The 16,352-nt window shown below is 33.2% G+C and overlaps 1 protein-coding gene and 1 pseudogene across 1 annotated transcript in view; one reads left to right on the top strand and one right to left on the bottom strand.

The window, feature by feature from the left end:
• Positions 1–273: 273 nt before the first annotated feature.
• HDAC2 (histone deacetylase 2) overlaps positions 274–16,352 on the bottom strand; it is a 33,681-nt gene continuing 17,602 nt past the window's right edge. The window contains exons 6-14 of the mRNA XM_008589571.1: positions 15,301–15,442; positions 11,171–11,263; positions 10,982–11,090; positions 7,491–7,631; positions 7,157–7,265; positions 6,364–6,494; positions 3,924–4,079; positions 1,401–1,458; positions 274–653 (exon numbers count right to left, since the gene is read on the bottom strand). Of these exons, the coding sequence (XP_008587793.1) occupies positions 623–653; positions 1,401–1,458; positions 3,924–4,079; positions 6,364–6,494; positions 7,157–7,265; positions 7,491–7,631; positions 10,982–11,090; positions 11,171–11,263; positions 15,301–15,442 (970 nt within the window). The 3' untranslated portion in view covers positions 274–622. The remainder of the gene's footprint in view (positions 654–1,400; positions 1,459–3,923; positions 4,080–6,363; positions 6,495–7,156; positions 7,266–7,490; positions 7,632–10,981; positions 11,091–11,170; positions 11,264–15,300; positions 15,443–16,352) is intronic.
• LOC103604992 lies at positions 13,870–14,358 on the top strand (annotated as a pseudogene).

The following is a 16,352-nucleotide window of genomic DNA, read 5'->3' as shown; positions in this document are numbered from 1 at the left end:
CCATGGATTTCTTCTTTCAATTCAGAATTCCATCTCCAGTTTCTATATCTCAATTGCACAGCCCGTACTATTAATTTCAGAGATAAATTACAATGAGATGTCAGTCTTCACCACATTAACCAGCTAAGCTATAGAGAGCAAGGTGGTAGAATTTCTTTTGTAATAAGAACTAATATTTCAAGTTTTAATCAATGTATTATAATTCTAAAGAAGCAATCACATAATTAGCCTCTAAAACAAGATTTCTTATTGTAATAAACAGACAAAAGACAGTCCAAGTACAATTTTTTAATAAAGATAATTACAAAAGATGGAAAAATCAGCTCAGAAAGGCCAATTACTTCTTTAATAGATCAGTTTTTTGACATAATAACTCACATCAATTTTAAATACTATCACATAAAGCATGGTGGAGAAAAGAAATTTTGCTTCATAATTAGAAAAACTCACAATAAAACCTGCCAAGAAAAACAAAAACGAAAAAAGCCTTTTTGAAAATAAATACAGTCCATGCCAAAGTAGTATAAAATGAAGCCAGAAGTCTTCAAAAAGAAAACATTTTTTTTCTCCCAGTATTTTTCATTTTTTAAAAGGTTTCCTGAAATTGATGAGACTCTCAAATTCAAGGATTGCTGAGCTGTTCTGATTTGGCTCTGTTAAAAGAGGCAATGTGAAATATTAAAAATGGAACCACTTCAGTTTGAGTGTATTGCCCTACTCTACTGATCAGGTCCTGTAGGCTCAGGCCAAGAAACATGTTGGCTGATAATGCCTTAAGTGTTTTTGGAGTAATAAATGCCTTAATTTTTCTAGTGGTTTTTATAATCTATTCCCAATTATTCTGCAAAGGCTAGCACGAAATTGTGTGAACAAACATTTACATGCTTTCTGACAAAAAACTGTCAATTATGTTTTTAGTTAACAATTGTGTTCTTAGCCCGTTTCTTCAATTTACCTCTCTCAACACTTAAAAAAATCATGAATACAGAAATAAGAGGACCTGAAAACCATGAGTGTATATACAACAGTTAATAGCAAAAAAGGACGTCAGATAAATTATGTACAAGAGTATAATATTTAGTTATAATATTAAGAGTAGTCTGTAGTTTTTTTTAAGGCAGGCTACTTAAATAACAGATGAGCAGTCAAATGGATGACATAAACTGATAGCTAAGATGGCATTATGTTGTCTTATGCACCAAAACAGACTAAAATCAGTGCATCTCATACAACTTACTGCTGTTCTCAGGTCTAGTCCATTACTTCTCGAGTGTGTGTGTGTGTGTGTGTGTGTGTGTGTGTGTGTGTGTGTGTACAAATAATGTATGTTTATTATTTTTATAAATGTGCTTATAATTTTTATACTATATACAAATTTCTAGATAAGGAATATCATTTACCCTTTGGTATCTGTTTTTTCACCACTATTGTCCTTGGATTTATCTTCTTCCTTAACATCTAAAAACAAAGATTAAGAAAAGATTACAATCAACTCTGAAATAAAAATACATACATTTTATTTTAAAATATGCTTTACTTTTAAAATATAAAAAGTTGTCATATGCAATCATACTATTCATGAATTCATGAATCCAATAACTAAATAAGCTTTGTGTTAGATGCTGTGCTAAATGATAGAGGTTCAAGTGTCAACATAATAACATAATCCCTGCCCTTTGTGAACTTTTGTTTCTGTGGGATCACATTATTAGTTGGGACCGGTGCTGTGAAGAACTTCAGAGTGCAGACATGAACACAGCACACTGTGGGTGGTCAGAAAAGGCTACCACGAAGAAGTGATATTTGATAGATGCCCTGCAGAATGAATAGATTTTGGGTGGGGAAAAAGAAAGAAGTATCTTGAACTGCAAAAAATTTAAAGGACTTTTGAGGCGAGAACAAACTGACAGGATGGAAGAAAGAACTGAAAGACTAATGTGGCTGGAGTATTTTGAGAAAGGGGAATAGTTAGATCTGATACAATGAGCCCAGAAACACAAGCAGCTAAATCCTACTGCTTGCTTATACCATTAGCTTTTAACCCTCACTAAATAAATACTGAATATTGAAAGTTTACTATTTTTATTAAACGTAGCAGTAACACTATAAACTCAAGACTGCAGGAAAAAAAAAAAAAAAAAGTTATCCCAAATGTGTTGAAATTTTTCTTTAAATAAGCACACAAACCAAAGTTGTGAGGCAAAGACCTAATAATAAGGATATAGCAAAATATCAATTTTGCATTTCAGAGAACTGGTGTGACCTATAATGCAAACACACATGTTGACAATGTAGATTTTATGTTTGTTTCAACTTGTGACTTAATTTTGACTATGAAAACTTAACTCAAAGTGCCAAAGCAGGATAGGGGAGGGGAGGAAGAGAGAGAAAAAATGGCACTCACTCTAGGTTTTGATAGATTCATTAACAGATAAATGGATTAAAAAAGTGGAGTAAATATACACCATGGAGTACAATTCAGCTACAAAAAGAAATGATCGCCAATGATTTGCAGCAACATGGATGGAACTGGAAACAATCATGTTAAGTGAAGTAATAAGTCAGGCACAGAAAGACAAATACCAAATGATCTCACTCGTATGTGAAATCTTTTTTTAAAAAAAAGGTAGCATGTAGAATGGTCACCAGAGGTTTGGAGTGGAGGTGGTGTGGGAGGAGAGGTGGTGGAATAACAGATACAAAAATGTGTTATCTATCCTAAGTGAATCATTGTGCAGTATAAACATACACTGAAACAACACATTATGCCCCCCACAAATATGTACAAATGTTAAAATTAAAAAAGTCTTCTAGGGTAATATTTCTTTTTTCTGTAGGCTGAGAAATTTTAACAATTGCAAGGACCTATCAGAAGAGTCCCATCACCAAATAAAGCAGTTTTTATTAAAAAGCACAGAAAAGATAAAAATTTTTAAAATGATTAGAAACACCAAAAGCAAAAAACAAAAAAAACTAGCTAAGAAGATATACTGACAGTAAGAGAAAAGATGGTTTTTTGCTTCTTTTAAAAAAAGGCCAGTTTACTCACATAATTTTGATAGATATAAGAAAAGAATGTTGGACCAGTATCTATGAATCGGCTTGTTCCATGCTACAAGATGATCAAAATTAATATATCATCTAAAACTTGTGCTCATCACCATGAATTAGGAAATGCAACAATTGCTGAGAATACAAATATTTAAGAGATTATGTTCCTTAGCCACAGGTAGCTCAATCTAGCAGGAAAACATAAAATCCTGTAATAAGGTGCTATAATATGATGTGTTAAATAAAATGTCAGAGGTATATAGAAATATTCTTGGAACTCATAAAAGATACAAGATTCTGGTAGCAAATTCAATTGCCTAAAGCTGACATAGCATATTTACGTAAGTTAAGATCAGAAAGTACTATCTCCTCCCTAGCCCAGCTCCCAAATCCCTTCTTATCTTGTCTCAAATTTTTTATGTTTTCAATATCTGAACAAAGTCCACTATCTGACCTTTTTGAAAATGGTGAAATTCGTCTAAAAATAATTTAACTCTTGTGTTTTATTCCCATTAAATAAACTTTATGTAGTTAAAAATCATCTTAGACTTTTAGCTCTGCTCACAGACTACTACTCTTTCTAACCCAATTGATATCACAGTGCAATGCTCACTATTTTAAATCTATGTCATGAAGAGAAGGTAATGTTTCCTATATTATAAGAGCAAATGCTAGTAAAAACATTTAGAAAGCTTTACGTGAAAGATATTTAAGAGCTAACCACCACTTGAATGGGAAAAAAGAGTCATCTACCTAGCACACCCACTCCTCTGATATTTACGTAACTACCTTCAAGGTCAAATAAAATTTGCGGTGTAGCTTAATTTTTAAAACTCACAATTATAACACATTTACCAAAATAGAAATCTGACCTGCTTTTTTGTCCTCTGTCTCCTTCTTGTCTTCTTCGATTCTAGCTTTCTTTGCTCCTTTCTTATGATCAGCCACATTTCTCCGACCTCCTTCTCCTTCATCTTCAGAATCTGAGAATTCTTCATCACAAGCTATTCGCTTGTCTGATGCTCGAACTGATATATAAAAGATTTTAATAAGTTTTGACAAAAATAGTCACAGATTTTACAATCATTACAGCAAACTCATACAAATGCACTACCAGTTACCACATTTAAATATACAGGACAACAGATGCTTAATGATTTTAAGACTTAAACAATAAATGGTTTGCCTAATACTAGAAACTTAGCTCTGATCTAGAAAGAAACAGTTGATCTGAAATTGTGGATCTTTCTTTTAAAAAGGCAAAACTCTGGAGGAAAAGATTATGTTTTGCTAATAGTGGGTGAGAGTAACGTCTTTACCTAAAAGTAGCCTTTTATTTCATCATCTCCCACCCCCTGCCACTGGGAATAAAGCTTTATTTTGCTACAAGAAAACTCAATAGAAAAATTGTTCTGATATATACATTTTCAGTTAACTTTTCAAGAATACTGTACTGCACAAACCAAATGATACCAGTGGAAGATTTTTTTCTTCCATGTTTTGTTTGTGGAAAATGTGAATTATTTTTTTCTGAAGCTTTATTTTTTAATTCCAAAAGAATTTTTTTTTAAATTTTACTTCTCAATACACATTGTAGTTGATTTTCATGCCCCTTTACCCGTTCCTCTCCACCCCCCACCACATCATATCTGTTTCACTTGACTTAAATAGTTCAAGTAATTTTTGTGGTTATTGTCTTCTTTGATTTGTGTGTTTATTTATTTTTACCTCCCACAAATAAGTAAGAACATGTAGTATTTCTCTTTCTGTGCCTGACTTGTTTCACTTAATATAATTTTCTCTAAGCCCATCCATGTTGCTGCGAATGGCAGTATTTCGGTCTTTTTTATAGCAGAGTGGTATTCCATTGTGTAGATATACCACAGTTTACTTATCCACTCATCAGATGATGGACATCTGGGCTGTTTCCAACTCTTGGCTATTGTAAATAGAGCTGCAATAAATACTGGAGTACAGTTATCCCTTTGGCATAATTATTTCCATTTCTCTGGGTATACTCCCAGCAGTGGAATAGCTGGGTCATATGGTAGATCTATCTGCAATTGTCTGAGGAACCTCCATACCATTTTCCATAAAGGCTGCACCATTTTGAAGCCCCACCAACAGTGTATGAGAGTTCCTTTTTCTCCACAACCTCTCCAACATTTATCATTCTCAGTCTTTTGTACATTAGCCATCCTAACTGGAGTGAGATGGTATCTCAAAGTGGTCTTGATTTGCATTTCTCAGATGCTGAGTAAGGTTGAACCTTTTTTCATGTGTCTGTTGGCCATTCATACATCTTCCTGAGAAATGCCTGTTCAGCTCCTTTGCCCATTTTTTTAATTGGGTTATTTGTTTTTTGCTGTAGAGTTGTTTGAGTTCTTTATATATTCTGGATATTAATCCTTTGTCCGACGTATATTTTGCAAATATTTTCTCCTACTGTTGGTTGTCTTTTTACTCTGTTGATTGTATCTTTTCCTGTGCAGAAGCTTTTCAGTTTGATCTAATCCCATTTGTTTATTTTTCCTTTGGTTGCCTGTGCTTTCAAAAAAATAAAGCTGTAGGCATAACACTACCTGACTTTAAACTATATTATAAAGCTATAATAACCAAAACAGCATGGTACTGGCATAAAAATAGACAAACGGATCAATGGAATAGAATAGAGAACTCAAAAATCAATCCATATGCCTACAGCCATCTGATCTTTGACAAAGGCAGCAAATCTCCATACTGGGAAAAGACTGCCTTTTCAACAAGTGGTGCTGGGAAAACTGGATACTCATATGTAGGAGAATGAAACTAGACCCATACCTTTCACCATATACCAAAAGCCTTTTATTTCAGAGCTGAGAGGGAAAGTAAGACAAAATTTAAAAAATCATTAATACCAAATGTTAGAATGTTTCTACCAATAGGCATACTATTATACTATAAATTTAACCATCATATTAATGCTGTAAAATCAAATAGAAGGTGCTTAATATTATTTAACTCATACTACTTTGGATAAATAGGAGGTTTTCCAATTTAATCCCAAATACACTTACATAGCTAATTTCTGGAAACTTTCAATCATAAATGTACAGTCATATAAACTGAAACTGATGAAACTCAAATCAGGCTTTGAGACAACAGGAAGCTAAATCTATGTAAGATTAAAAATGGGAAAAAAATAATAATGATAGTAGTATGCTCACAAACCATGACCTATAGTAAAGTTATTGGGCCACTAAAACCTTCAATTTGAAATGTCATTTTAATAAGCCAGAAAAATTAACAGAATACATCAAAGCATTATCTTACTAGAAATTCTCTTGTCTGGATCTTCTCCATCTTCATCCCCACTGTCTTCATGAACAGCATCTTCTGGAATAGCTTGCATTTGGACACCAGGTGCATGAGGTAACATGCGCAAATTTTCAAATAAACGCTGTCTAATTACATATGCAAAGTTTATTAGACAAAATTTAACTTTTTTGAAGTTCCTCTTATATGCAAGAGGAAATATTATGCAAAAAATTTCATCTTTTATCTATTTTATTAACCTATGAATTAAAATAATAATAGCATTGATTTTTTATCTATATTAACTCATTTAATCTTCACAACTTACAAGGTAAGTACTATCTTATCCCCCATCACAATGAGGAAACTAAAGCACAAAAGGCAAACGAATTTGTCTAAAGTCGTACAGTTAGCTTGTGTAGAGAAAGGGCACAGACCCTTGCCTGTGTACTACAAAGTGTTTAAACACTCCGTTCTTGGAGATAAAACTTTAACAAAGTGTTTCAGACAATGAAAACAAGTTTCACTTTAATGTAAAGCAAGAGTACTTATGCTGCCCCTTGCAATTTAAAAATACATTTCAACTAATAGAAAATAAAAATATCTTTGAGCTATGAAGCTCACACATTTCCATTAACTTAAAAAATAAATTAATAATCTTAAGGTTTCAAAGCCTTTTGCAGAAAAAAAAAAATAACAAAGGAAATATCTGATGTATAAAGCTAAAAGGATCCACTGCACTTGGCTTTCTACAGTCTACTAAAGTTTGTCAAGAAGAAATATTTATCAAAACAATTCAAAGATTTCTTACTTTATCTTTTCCATATATTCTGGAGTGTTCTGGTTTGTCATGTTTGAAGGACTAATATGCAGTTTGAAGTCTGGTCCAAAATACTCAAAATAATCATTATATGGCAACTCTATTAAAAATAAAATAAAGTTACATATTGAAAACTCAGTTTTCACACAAATCCATACACAGAATTCAGATTCATTCAAGTAGTAAAATATTTCCAAAGAAAATGTTTAAAAGTGAACATGAAGTAAATGCTCTCATATTTATATAGTTTTGTATTCTAATCATTCACCCATCTATTTCTATATATTGACAGTTCATACAATAAAGTTATCCTAAGTACACTTACCATTGGGAATCTCACAATCAAGCGCAACCGCAGTCTCATATGTCCAACATCGAGCAACGTTACGGATTGTGTATCCACCTCCCCCAAGCATCAGTAATGGTAAATTAAAGGTTTTTACAACTTCTACACATTTAGCATGACCTAAGACCAAAAAAAAAAAATTGGGGTTAACAACAAAACCTGCACATTGTAATAGTTTGAAAGGTTAATTTTAAATAGATAATAAAGGCAAACACAATTTTACTCAACCAAAATGAATTTTCTAAGTATTTTAAAAAGAAAGAATAAAAATTCAAGAAATTTCTAGTCTAAAACTCCTTATATACTTTTCATACAATGAAACACATAACATAACAAGACATAACTGGCCATTAGTAAGTGTTCCTGATAGACAAATCAAATATACAACTTTATTAAGGTTAAAATATAAATACACATATTTATATTAATATAGGAATATGTTCATGTGAGATAACACTGGGGAAAAATCAGGTTACAGTGAAACATTACGCACAATTTAAATGGATTTTTGTTACCATCCTACAGCAATGGTATTGTGGATAATTTTCTTATCAAAGATTTTAAAATTAATATCTATTACTATTTTTAAAAAACCTCAACAAACTTTTATGAATAGACATTATTATTATTTATTTGTTTGTTTTCTGCATTTGTCTGAAATTTCTATAACCTTGCCCTGGATGGAGCAGAGTAAGGCCTCAAACCATTTCAAAACTCTTCTGGCAAGCACAGCAGGAATGCATAGGGTCACCACAGACCTAAGCACGCTGGAGGCTTGCTATATGTATAGAAATTTGAATATAAAAATAAACCTAATATAAAACCAAATATTTCCTCTTGATAAATGTCACAGTTCAATAATCATTTATAAATTACCAGTAACTTCTTGGAATATTATTGTTTGGGCACATAACTTAAACTTTAAAGAAAGAAAATCCCTCAATTATAAAGGAAATTTATATATGTGGAAGAATATTAAGAAAAAATCAAAAAGGTACAAAGAAAAAACTAACCATCTAAAACCCCATCATACAAAGGTAGTTTTTTAATATTCCTTTCCAATTCCTAGTTAATTTTATAAAGTTTAATTATTTGTTCTCTTCATGTAACTATACTGTGAACATTTTCATTAAGTATTCTTCAATAGTTTCATTGCATGATTCACACAACACAAGTTTTATTACTGCTACTAGAAAAATGAGTTTCTTATAACCATTTAAATATTTTTGAAGATAAAATAAATGTAAAAATTAACTTTCAGACTTCCAAGTAAAGATAGCTGGCTAAACAAAAATATTTACTTTTCTTTCACCCCCATACCTGACAAAAATGACTATAAACGGAATTTTTATTTTATTTTATTTTTATTTTTATTTTTATTTTGTCAATATACAATGTAGTTAGCTATTGTGTCCCATCACCAAAACCTCCCTCCCTCCTCCCTCTCCCCCCTCCCACCCAGATGTGTCCCCTCCATTTTCTTGTTGTAAGAGCTTCAAAAAAAAAAAAAAATGACTATAAACAGAATTTTAAAAGGCTAAAATCCATAAAAATAAAGAATGGGAGAGAACACAACAGGAGGAATATAAATGAAGGTAGAAAGAAGATGAACAGGAGGAAACCAACTTTAGCAGACCTGAGAAATTTCAATCAAAGCTGGCAGTGGAGAAGCTTAGAATCAAGTTTAAGATTTGGAATTGCAAATATCCTTATATGCTTTATACAACTGAAATTCTATCAGTCAGTTGAAATACAATGTAGATTTACGAGGGTATTTCAAGAAGTTCGTGGAAAAAACAGAATTAAAAGGTAATACAAATTTCAGATCCTAGCCAGCTCCAAAAATAAATAAAGATAACACGAATGTTTCCATGACTTTCTGAAGTACCCTCACATTAGTGTGATGAATAAAATGCTGCAGTTTATTATTATGAAAGCTATTACTTTTAAGTACAAAAACATTAAGGACTTTGAAAGAGTTAAATAGGAAAACTGACAGTTAATACACATTTTAAGAGTACATTAGGAAGATTATTTTAGGAAGCACATATCCATTTTGGGGTAACAGAAAGTTATTAAACCCATTAAGTTCAAAAATATGAAACTTCTATTAGACCATTTTTGACTTATCAAGAAAAGAGACAATTAATTTCACATGGTTCAACTTAATACAAATACAAAGCAGAATAATAGATTATACCATAATTTTAATGCTGGCTGGTATAACAGCAACCATAGCATTGAATAAAGGAGCTTTTAATATCTATATTTAGTTATTCAATTCTATTTAGGCCAGCAGTCATTCTATAAAAAGTTCTATTTGAGAATTCTCCACATCTTACGAGAGAATTCAAAGCAGAATATCAACCTGTTACCTAAAGTTCACATGGAAAAAAACTCCAAAGTCACATGCAAAATCCATGTAAGTCATTTCTGATCCACATATAAATTTTAAGAACTTATTAAATCCTAGAAATTCATTCCACAATGGTAATATCGTGCTTTGGCCTAGACTTCAATCATATGTTAATTTCAACACCTGATCAAAATGTAAGTATTTGGTGCAGCACTCCCAATCTCCCACATAACTTTTCTTAGGAAGCTACTTGAAAATGTACTCCACCAAAATGTGAGAAAAATTAAGAGGAAAATAGAGGACACAGCAATTAGGGGGATCCAATACAACAGAGAAGCAAAGAACAGCTCTATGTCCTGCCATGTCTACAGTAGATACTCAGTACAAACAGAAGTATCTCAGAAGGCAGTACTTCAAGAAGGTAAAACTGAAAGAATATTAGATGTATCTAAACATATGAAAATATTTTAGACACTGGTAGTTTAGTTATGAACAAAGAGAAAACTAAGCAAATAAAAAATTTAGAAAAAGAAATTATGCAGAAAACAAAAACTGAATAAGCTTAGAAGTGTTTTAAAGATGCTGCTGCTGTAAACACTAATAACACAACCAAAATTCTGATATGTAAAAATGAAAACATGGGAAGGGTACATGCACGTTGGGAACAAAGTGGTGAGGAAGTCTAAATCCTCTTCTTCCACGATGGGAAATACATATGTAAGGCTAAAAATCCAATTAAGTAACAAAGTATGCATGCTATCTGGAGAAAAGTAAGCATCAAAAGAATCAACAAAAACACTGAAAGTTGTTGTCCCTGTTGGGACTGCAACAAGCCTTATAAAACTATTTACGTATAAATGTATAAATAAATCTAACAAACTAAAAAATACCTGTACTGATCAGCTGCCAAAACAAACAAAAAAAGACTTAATTTACTCAAAGAAGATTAACTGTAGTAAAACATATATACAACACACAAACACCCATGAAAAATACAAAGCACAAGTTCAGCATTAAAGCAGCAGGCAAACAACTATAATGAGAATTTTTATGGCAAATTTTGGGGAAGAAGAAAAACCATTTTTCTGAATATATCACCCTTTAAATTGCTTACCTTTGACTGTTAGATTGAAGCAGCCAAGCCTATCACCAGATAATGAGTCTGCACCACACTGTAATACCACAGCACTAGGCTGATACATCTCCATCACTTTTGAGATAATCTATGCACAAGATAACAAGTGTTAATACCTCTAATAACATTTTAAAATTCCATTTCAATTTTTAAAATAATAATACGTACTGGCTTGAATATCTGCCCATATGACTCATCATCTATACCATCTCTCATTGGGAAATTGACAGCATAGTATTTGCCTTTTCCAGCACCAATATCCTAAAATACATAGTTAAATAAACCTTAGAGAATATTTTATAATAAAAAGTTTGACATATTTGCTCATTATAATATTTTTAAGATATTAAAAGGCCAAGTAACAAGACCCAATTTTGAATTCATCTTAGATATAGAGACATGAGCAATATAAATTGAGAAAAGAAATAATAAAGAATAAGTTAATACATGTTCCAATGTTTATAAATTGCTTATAAAGCCAAAAAGAACCATTTCCAATTAATCTGTAATGAGTACTTTTAGGAGAAAAGAATATACAAACAGATAAAGGCAACATGAAATTACACTATTACATAACCCAAGAAATTCATCATAAGCAGAATATATAAGATGAGGAGGCAACTTTGAGTAAACCTGTGGAAAATATATACTCTGAACCAAAGAACCTTACAGAATAATTGTCTCTGTAATGTAGAATCCTTCCTGTGGCTCACAATCTGGTATGAATTTACTTAGGATGAAAGAAAGGCCCAGACTTTCTTGAAGTTTTAACACCTATAGACTAAAGCATCAGATCTATTCTTCAACTGAACTTGAAATAAATTTTGTTTCTACATGTTCAATAAGTATCGCTCCAGGCGCTGATACTTCCCAAAAGATGCAAAGGAAAAAAAGTGAGAGCGGGGTTCCAACTCCACACGCACACTTAAAATACATACACATATATTATATATACTTATTTTATTTATTTGTATATGTTATGCATGTTTTTATGTATGTGTATGTATCTCTGTGTATGTAAGTATGTGTGTACATAATATACATATTTCTAGAAGAGACTGTATACACATTTCTATGAAGTAGTATTTTAATAAAAACTTGGGGTGCTTAATTCTTACGTGTTTTATATTATAATGCCTCAAGATATATCAATCTTTAGGATTACTAACACTTGTACAAGTTCTTCCCAAATTTTTCAAGGAATGATTTTAGCTCTAATCCCTTCTTACTTACAAAGGCAGTTTACCTTCAATATTAGGGTTACACAATCCAACTTCCAATGAAAAGAAAGCAAGTGAAATTACATACCCCTCCCACAATTTTTCTTAAATCTAAATTTTTATACACAATTAAATACAAACTATACAAATGTGAATAAACTGAAGTATTATGATTCCCTAGATTCCTGCACAGTTCAAACACAGTTGGAATATAGTTTGACCTTAAGATTTCAGAAGACAGGAAATTCTCACTCTAGCTAAAGACTGGCAACTCAGATTGCTGCCTTTGTTGGCCCTTTGTCTTTTCCATATGTTTCTTTCTTCCACCTAGACTACTGTAATTAAAGCAAGCAGAATTTTAACAATGAGCTAAGCTCAGAGTAGCCTGCTTCTCTGCTTTGGAATGAATTACCAGGCACGGAAGGGAATGTTTATTAAATTAACACCCAAAGATAAACATGAATTTCACAGAAAGTCCAAGCTCAGGTACACATACAAGATACTTCAAAAAGTTCACGGAAAGGCTGGTCAGTTAGCTCAGTTAGTTAGAGCGCGGTGCTGATAACACTAAGGTCCAGGGTTTGATCCCTGTACTGGACAGCTGCCAAAAAAAATAAACAAATAAAAAAGAGCTTATTAAAAAAAAAAACAAGGCTCATGGAAAGATTCATATTATCTTTTAATTCTATTTTTCTACGAACTTTTTGAAGTATTGTCTAAAGTAATTATTGACTATAGTTTTCTTAGAAAATTCTGTGGACACAAAAATATCCAAATGTTATTCTTAGAATGACATTTCATATAGTAATTGTAAAATCTTAAGTGAGGAAAACAGATGTTGAAAGCCATTCTCAAATTCTTCTAAAACATGCATTCTCCAATATTTCCTAATTTCAAAAAACCATAAGAATTATGAATAATTGAAAAGAGATCATAGTAGAAATCTATCTACTATTAGAAATAAAAAGAGGCCTCCATTTGCCACTTCTGATATTAATCAAGATTACACTGCAAAGAAACTATGCTGTTTAAGCTTAAAGCTGGGAAGGTTTTTGCTTAATTTCCACTGGGATGTCATGGTTATAGACAAATGCATTGTACTGGTTTAGAGCGGTGTACTGGTTCTCAAGGGTTTAATGTGCAGATTTACCCAGAGTTTCAGGGGCCTAAGAACATGTACTTCTAACAAGTTCTCAGGTAATGCTGATCCCCCAAGTTTAGAGACCATTCTTTGAGAACCACTGGTCTATAAGATCAAGTTGGGAAAAGGAGAAGCTGAAGGAGCTAACTGGCAAGGAACTGAAATTACAAATCTGCAACTTGAAAACCAAACAATTTAAACTCACACTAAACATTTGACCTCCTACCCAAATGGGTAATAAGTAAGGAAAGGTTTTACCATCTTAACTTTTACAAAAAGAATACTATACTTAAATAAAGAAAAGTCATACATTAGAAGAATACTTTAAGGCAACTCTTTAAACTCTGGTTGCCAAACTGTGACAACATACCATAGATTTAAAAAATAACCTATTAAAATAATTTAGAACTAATGTTGAATGCCATGCTAAGAGAAATCTCCCATACAATCCAGGCTGACTTGCTGATGTGGACTGTGTGCCACCAGGGTCAGTGAAGGATCCCAAGATGGCTGGGCAAAAACTTGCCCTAAAAGGCATCAACTGGGTAGTTATTGGAGAGATCATATCCCAAAACCAAAAGGCCACTGCTAACTTCCTGAAATCCTGGAATGAGACCCTAAACTCCAGATTGGCTACTCTACCTGAAAATCTACCAGCTATTGACTGGGCTTACTACAAGACCAATGTGGCTTGGTTGAGGCCAAGGCAGGATTGGTTGATGAATTTGAGAAGAAGTTTAATGCCCTGAAGGTTCCTGTGCCAGAGTATAAATATACTGTTCAGGTGGATGCCTGAGGGAAAAGAAAATGTGAAAAGTTGGGCTGACTTTGTGTCTCTCAATGGCCAGCATTCAGGAATATGAGAAGCAGCTGGAGAAAATAAAGAACACAACTCATTTGAGCTGACTGAGGACCTGAGTGAAGTCTTCCCAGAAACCAAGTTGGACAATCAGAAGTATCCCTATTGGCCTTATTGGCCAATTGAGAATTTATAAAATTGAGTCTGGGGGCCGAGCCCGTGGCGCACTCAGGAGAGTGCTGCGCTGGGAGCGCAGCAGCGCTCCTGCAGCGGGTTCGGATCCTATATAGGGATGACTGGTTCGCTCCCAGCGCTCACTGGCTGAGCGTGGTGTGGCCGGTCTCAAAAAAAGGACAAAAAAAAAAAAAAAAAAAATTGAGTCTGGGAGGAAGCTCTGGCCCTTACACTACAAACTTTAGACACTAAAAAGAAAAATGATTTTAAAAAGAGAAAATCCAGGCTGAATTAAAAATAGCTGTTTAAATTGCTGAATAACTTCAACATGCATGTAGTTTGGTTCACAAAACACTCTAGTGAAACAATAAAACGTCAATAGTTTGTAGAAACAGGATTTGACCAGTGGTTTTCACATTCATAAAATATAAGAAAACTTAATAGAAAAAAATTAAACAGAAATCTAACAGAAATAAATGCACTTAATGTAATAGGCAGACAGGACTACACTATGGCATTCTTTCTCCCTAAATTGTATATACTATAAATTTCAGAAGCCTAAGGGGGGAAAAATTAAAATTAGACCTACTAAATTAAGACTAATCATATAGGTGGGTAGCAAAAGAACCTAAAAAGACCTAGTTTATTTTATTCCACCAATCTTCACACTCAATAGCAACATATGCTAGTTTGAAAATTCAAACTGAACATCAGGAAAAGTGTTTTAAGCTTCGTGGATGTTCAAAAATATTATTAAATCAAAGAAAACAGCTGAGCAAAGAAGTCCTTTAAGTTCTTATTGTCAGCAAGAGTGAATTCTAGCAGATGTTATAGCATATAAAGCAAATTAAATTCTGCATACAAGTTTCAGATTAGTGACTCAAAAAATATTAGTTCAAAGTATAGGATCTCTAACCTCCTAGGTTAACCTCATATTATTTATTTAGATAGAATTTGGTCTTACCCTCAAGTCTCCTGTGCCAGGAAAGTATTCCCCATATTTATGGAATGATACAGTCATTACACGATCTGTTGTATAAAAAGCTTCTTCAACACCATCACCATGATGGATATCTATGTCAATATATAAGACTCTCTGATGGTATCTGAAAACAAAGCCATAAGATCTTTTTTTTTTTTTTTATATTTTTAAATGTTCTAAGATGGAAAGAACTACCATGAATCCAGAAACTTTATTTTTGAGCTCTTACATTCCAGATTTACTCCTTTTTTACTTCAGCTTAAGAGACCATTCAAACATCTGTAGTTACAGTTAGTTTTAAATCTGTCCCCTCCCTGCCATGGGCCCAATGTAGATGAGAAAACTCTTTGTGAAATGTGTCCTATTCTACATGCTTTAAAAACAAAGCACGTTTCTATATATTAAGAACTAAAGATTACACCATACTCAAAACAGTCATCTTAAAACATCTTTCTAGGGCCAAGCCCGTGGCGCACTCGGGAGAGTGCGGCGCTGGGAGAGCAGCAGCACTCCCGCAGTGGGTTCGGATCCTATATAGGGATGACCAGTGCATTCACAGTGCTCACTGGCTGAGCGCAGTGCAGCCGGTCTCAAAAAGGACAAAACAAAAAAACAAAACAAAACAAACAAACAAAAAAAACATCTTTCTAGTGAATTCTTCAATGTTATAAAATGGAGTTGGCAAACTACCCACCCATAGGCCAAATTTGGCCAACTGTCCCTTTTTTACAACTTTGAGCTAAAAATAGTTTTAACATTTTTTTTTTTCCTTTTTGTCTTTCTTCGTGACCGGCAACGGATTGCAACCCTCAGTGTCACGCCCGTACCGGACCGGGACCAGCAACGGGATCGCAACCCTCGGTGTTGCGCCCGCACCTCGCTCAGCCAGTGAGCGGACGGTCTGTATGTGGGATCCGAACCCTCGGCGGGAGCGCCGCCGCGCTCCCTAAGCGGCGCACTGTAGCAGTGCGCCACCGGGCCGGCCCGTTTTTTTTTTTTTTTTTTTTTTTTTTTTTTTTTTTTTTTTTTTTTTT

This window comes from Galeopterus variegatus, unplaced genomic scaffold, assembly GCF_000696425.1.
Source record: "Galeopterus variegatus unplaced genomic scaffold, G_variegatus-3.0.2 Scaffold5527, whole genome shotgun sequence".
NCBI lineage: Eukaryota > Metazoa > Chordata > Mammalia > Dermoptera > Cynocephalidae > Galeopterus > Galeopterus variegatus.
This window is presented reverse-complemented; position numbering and strand designations above follow the sequence as displayed.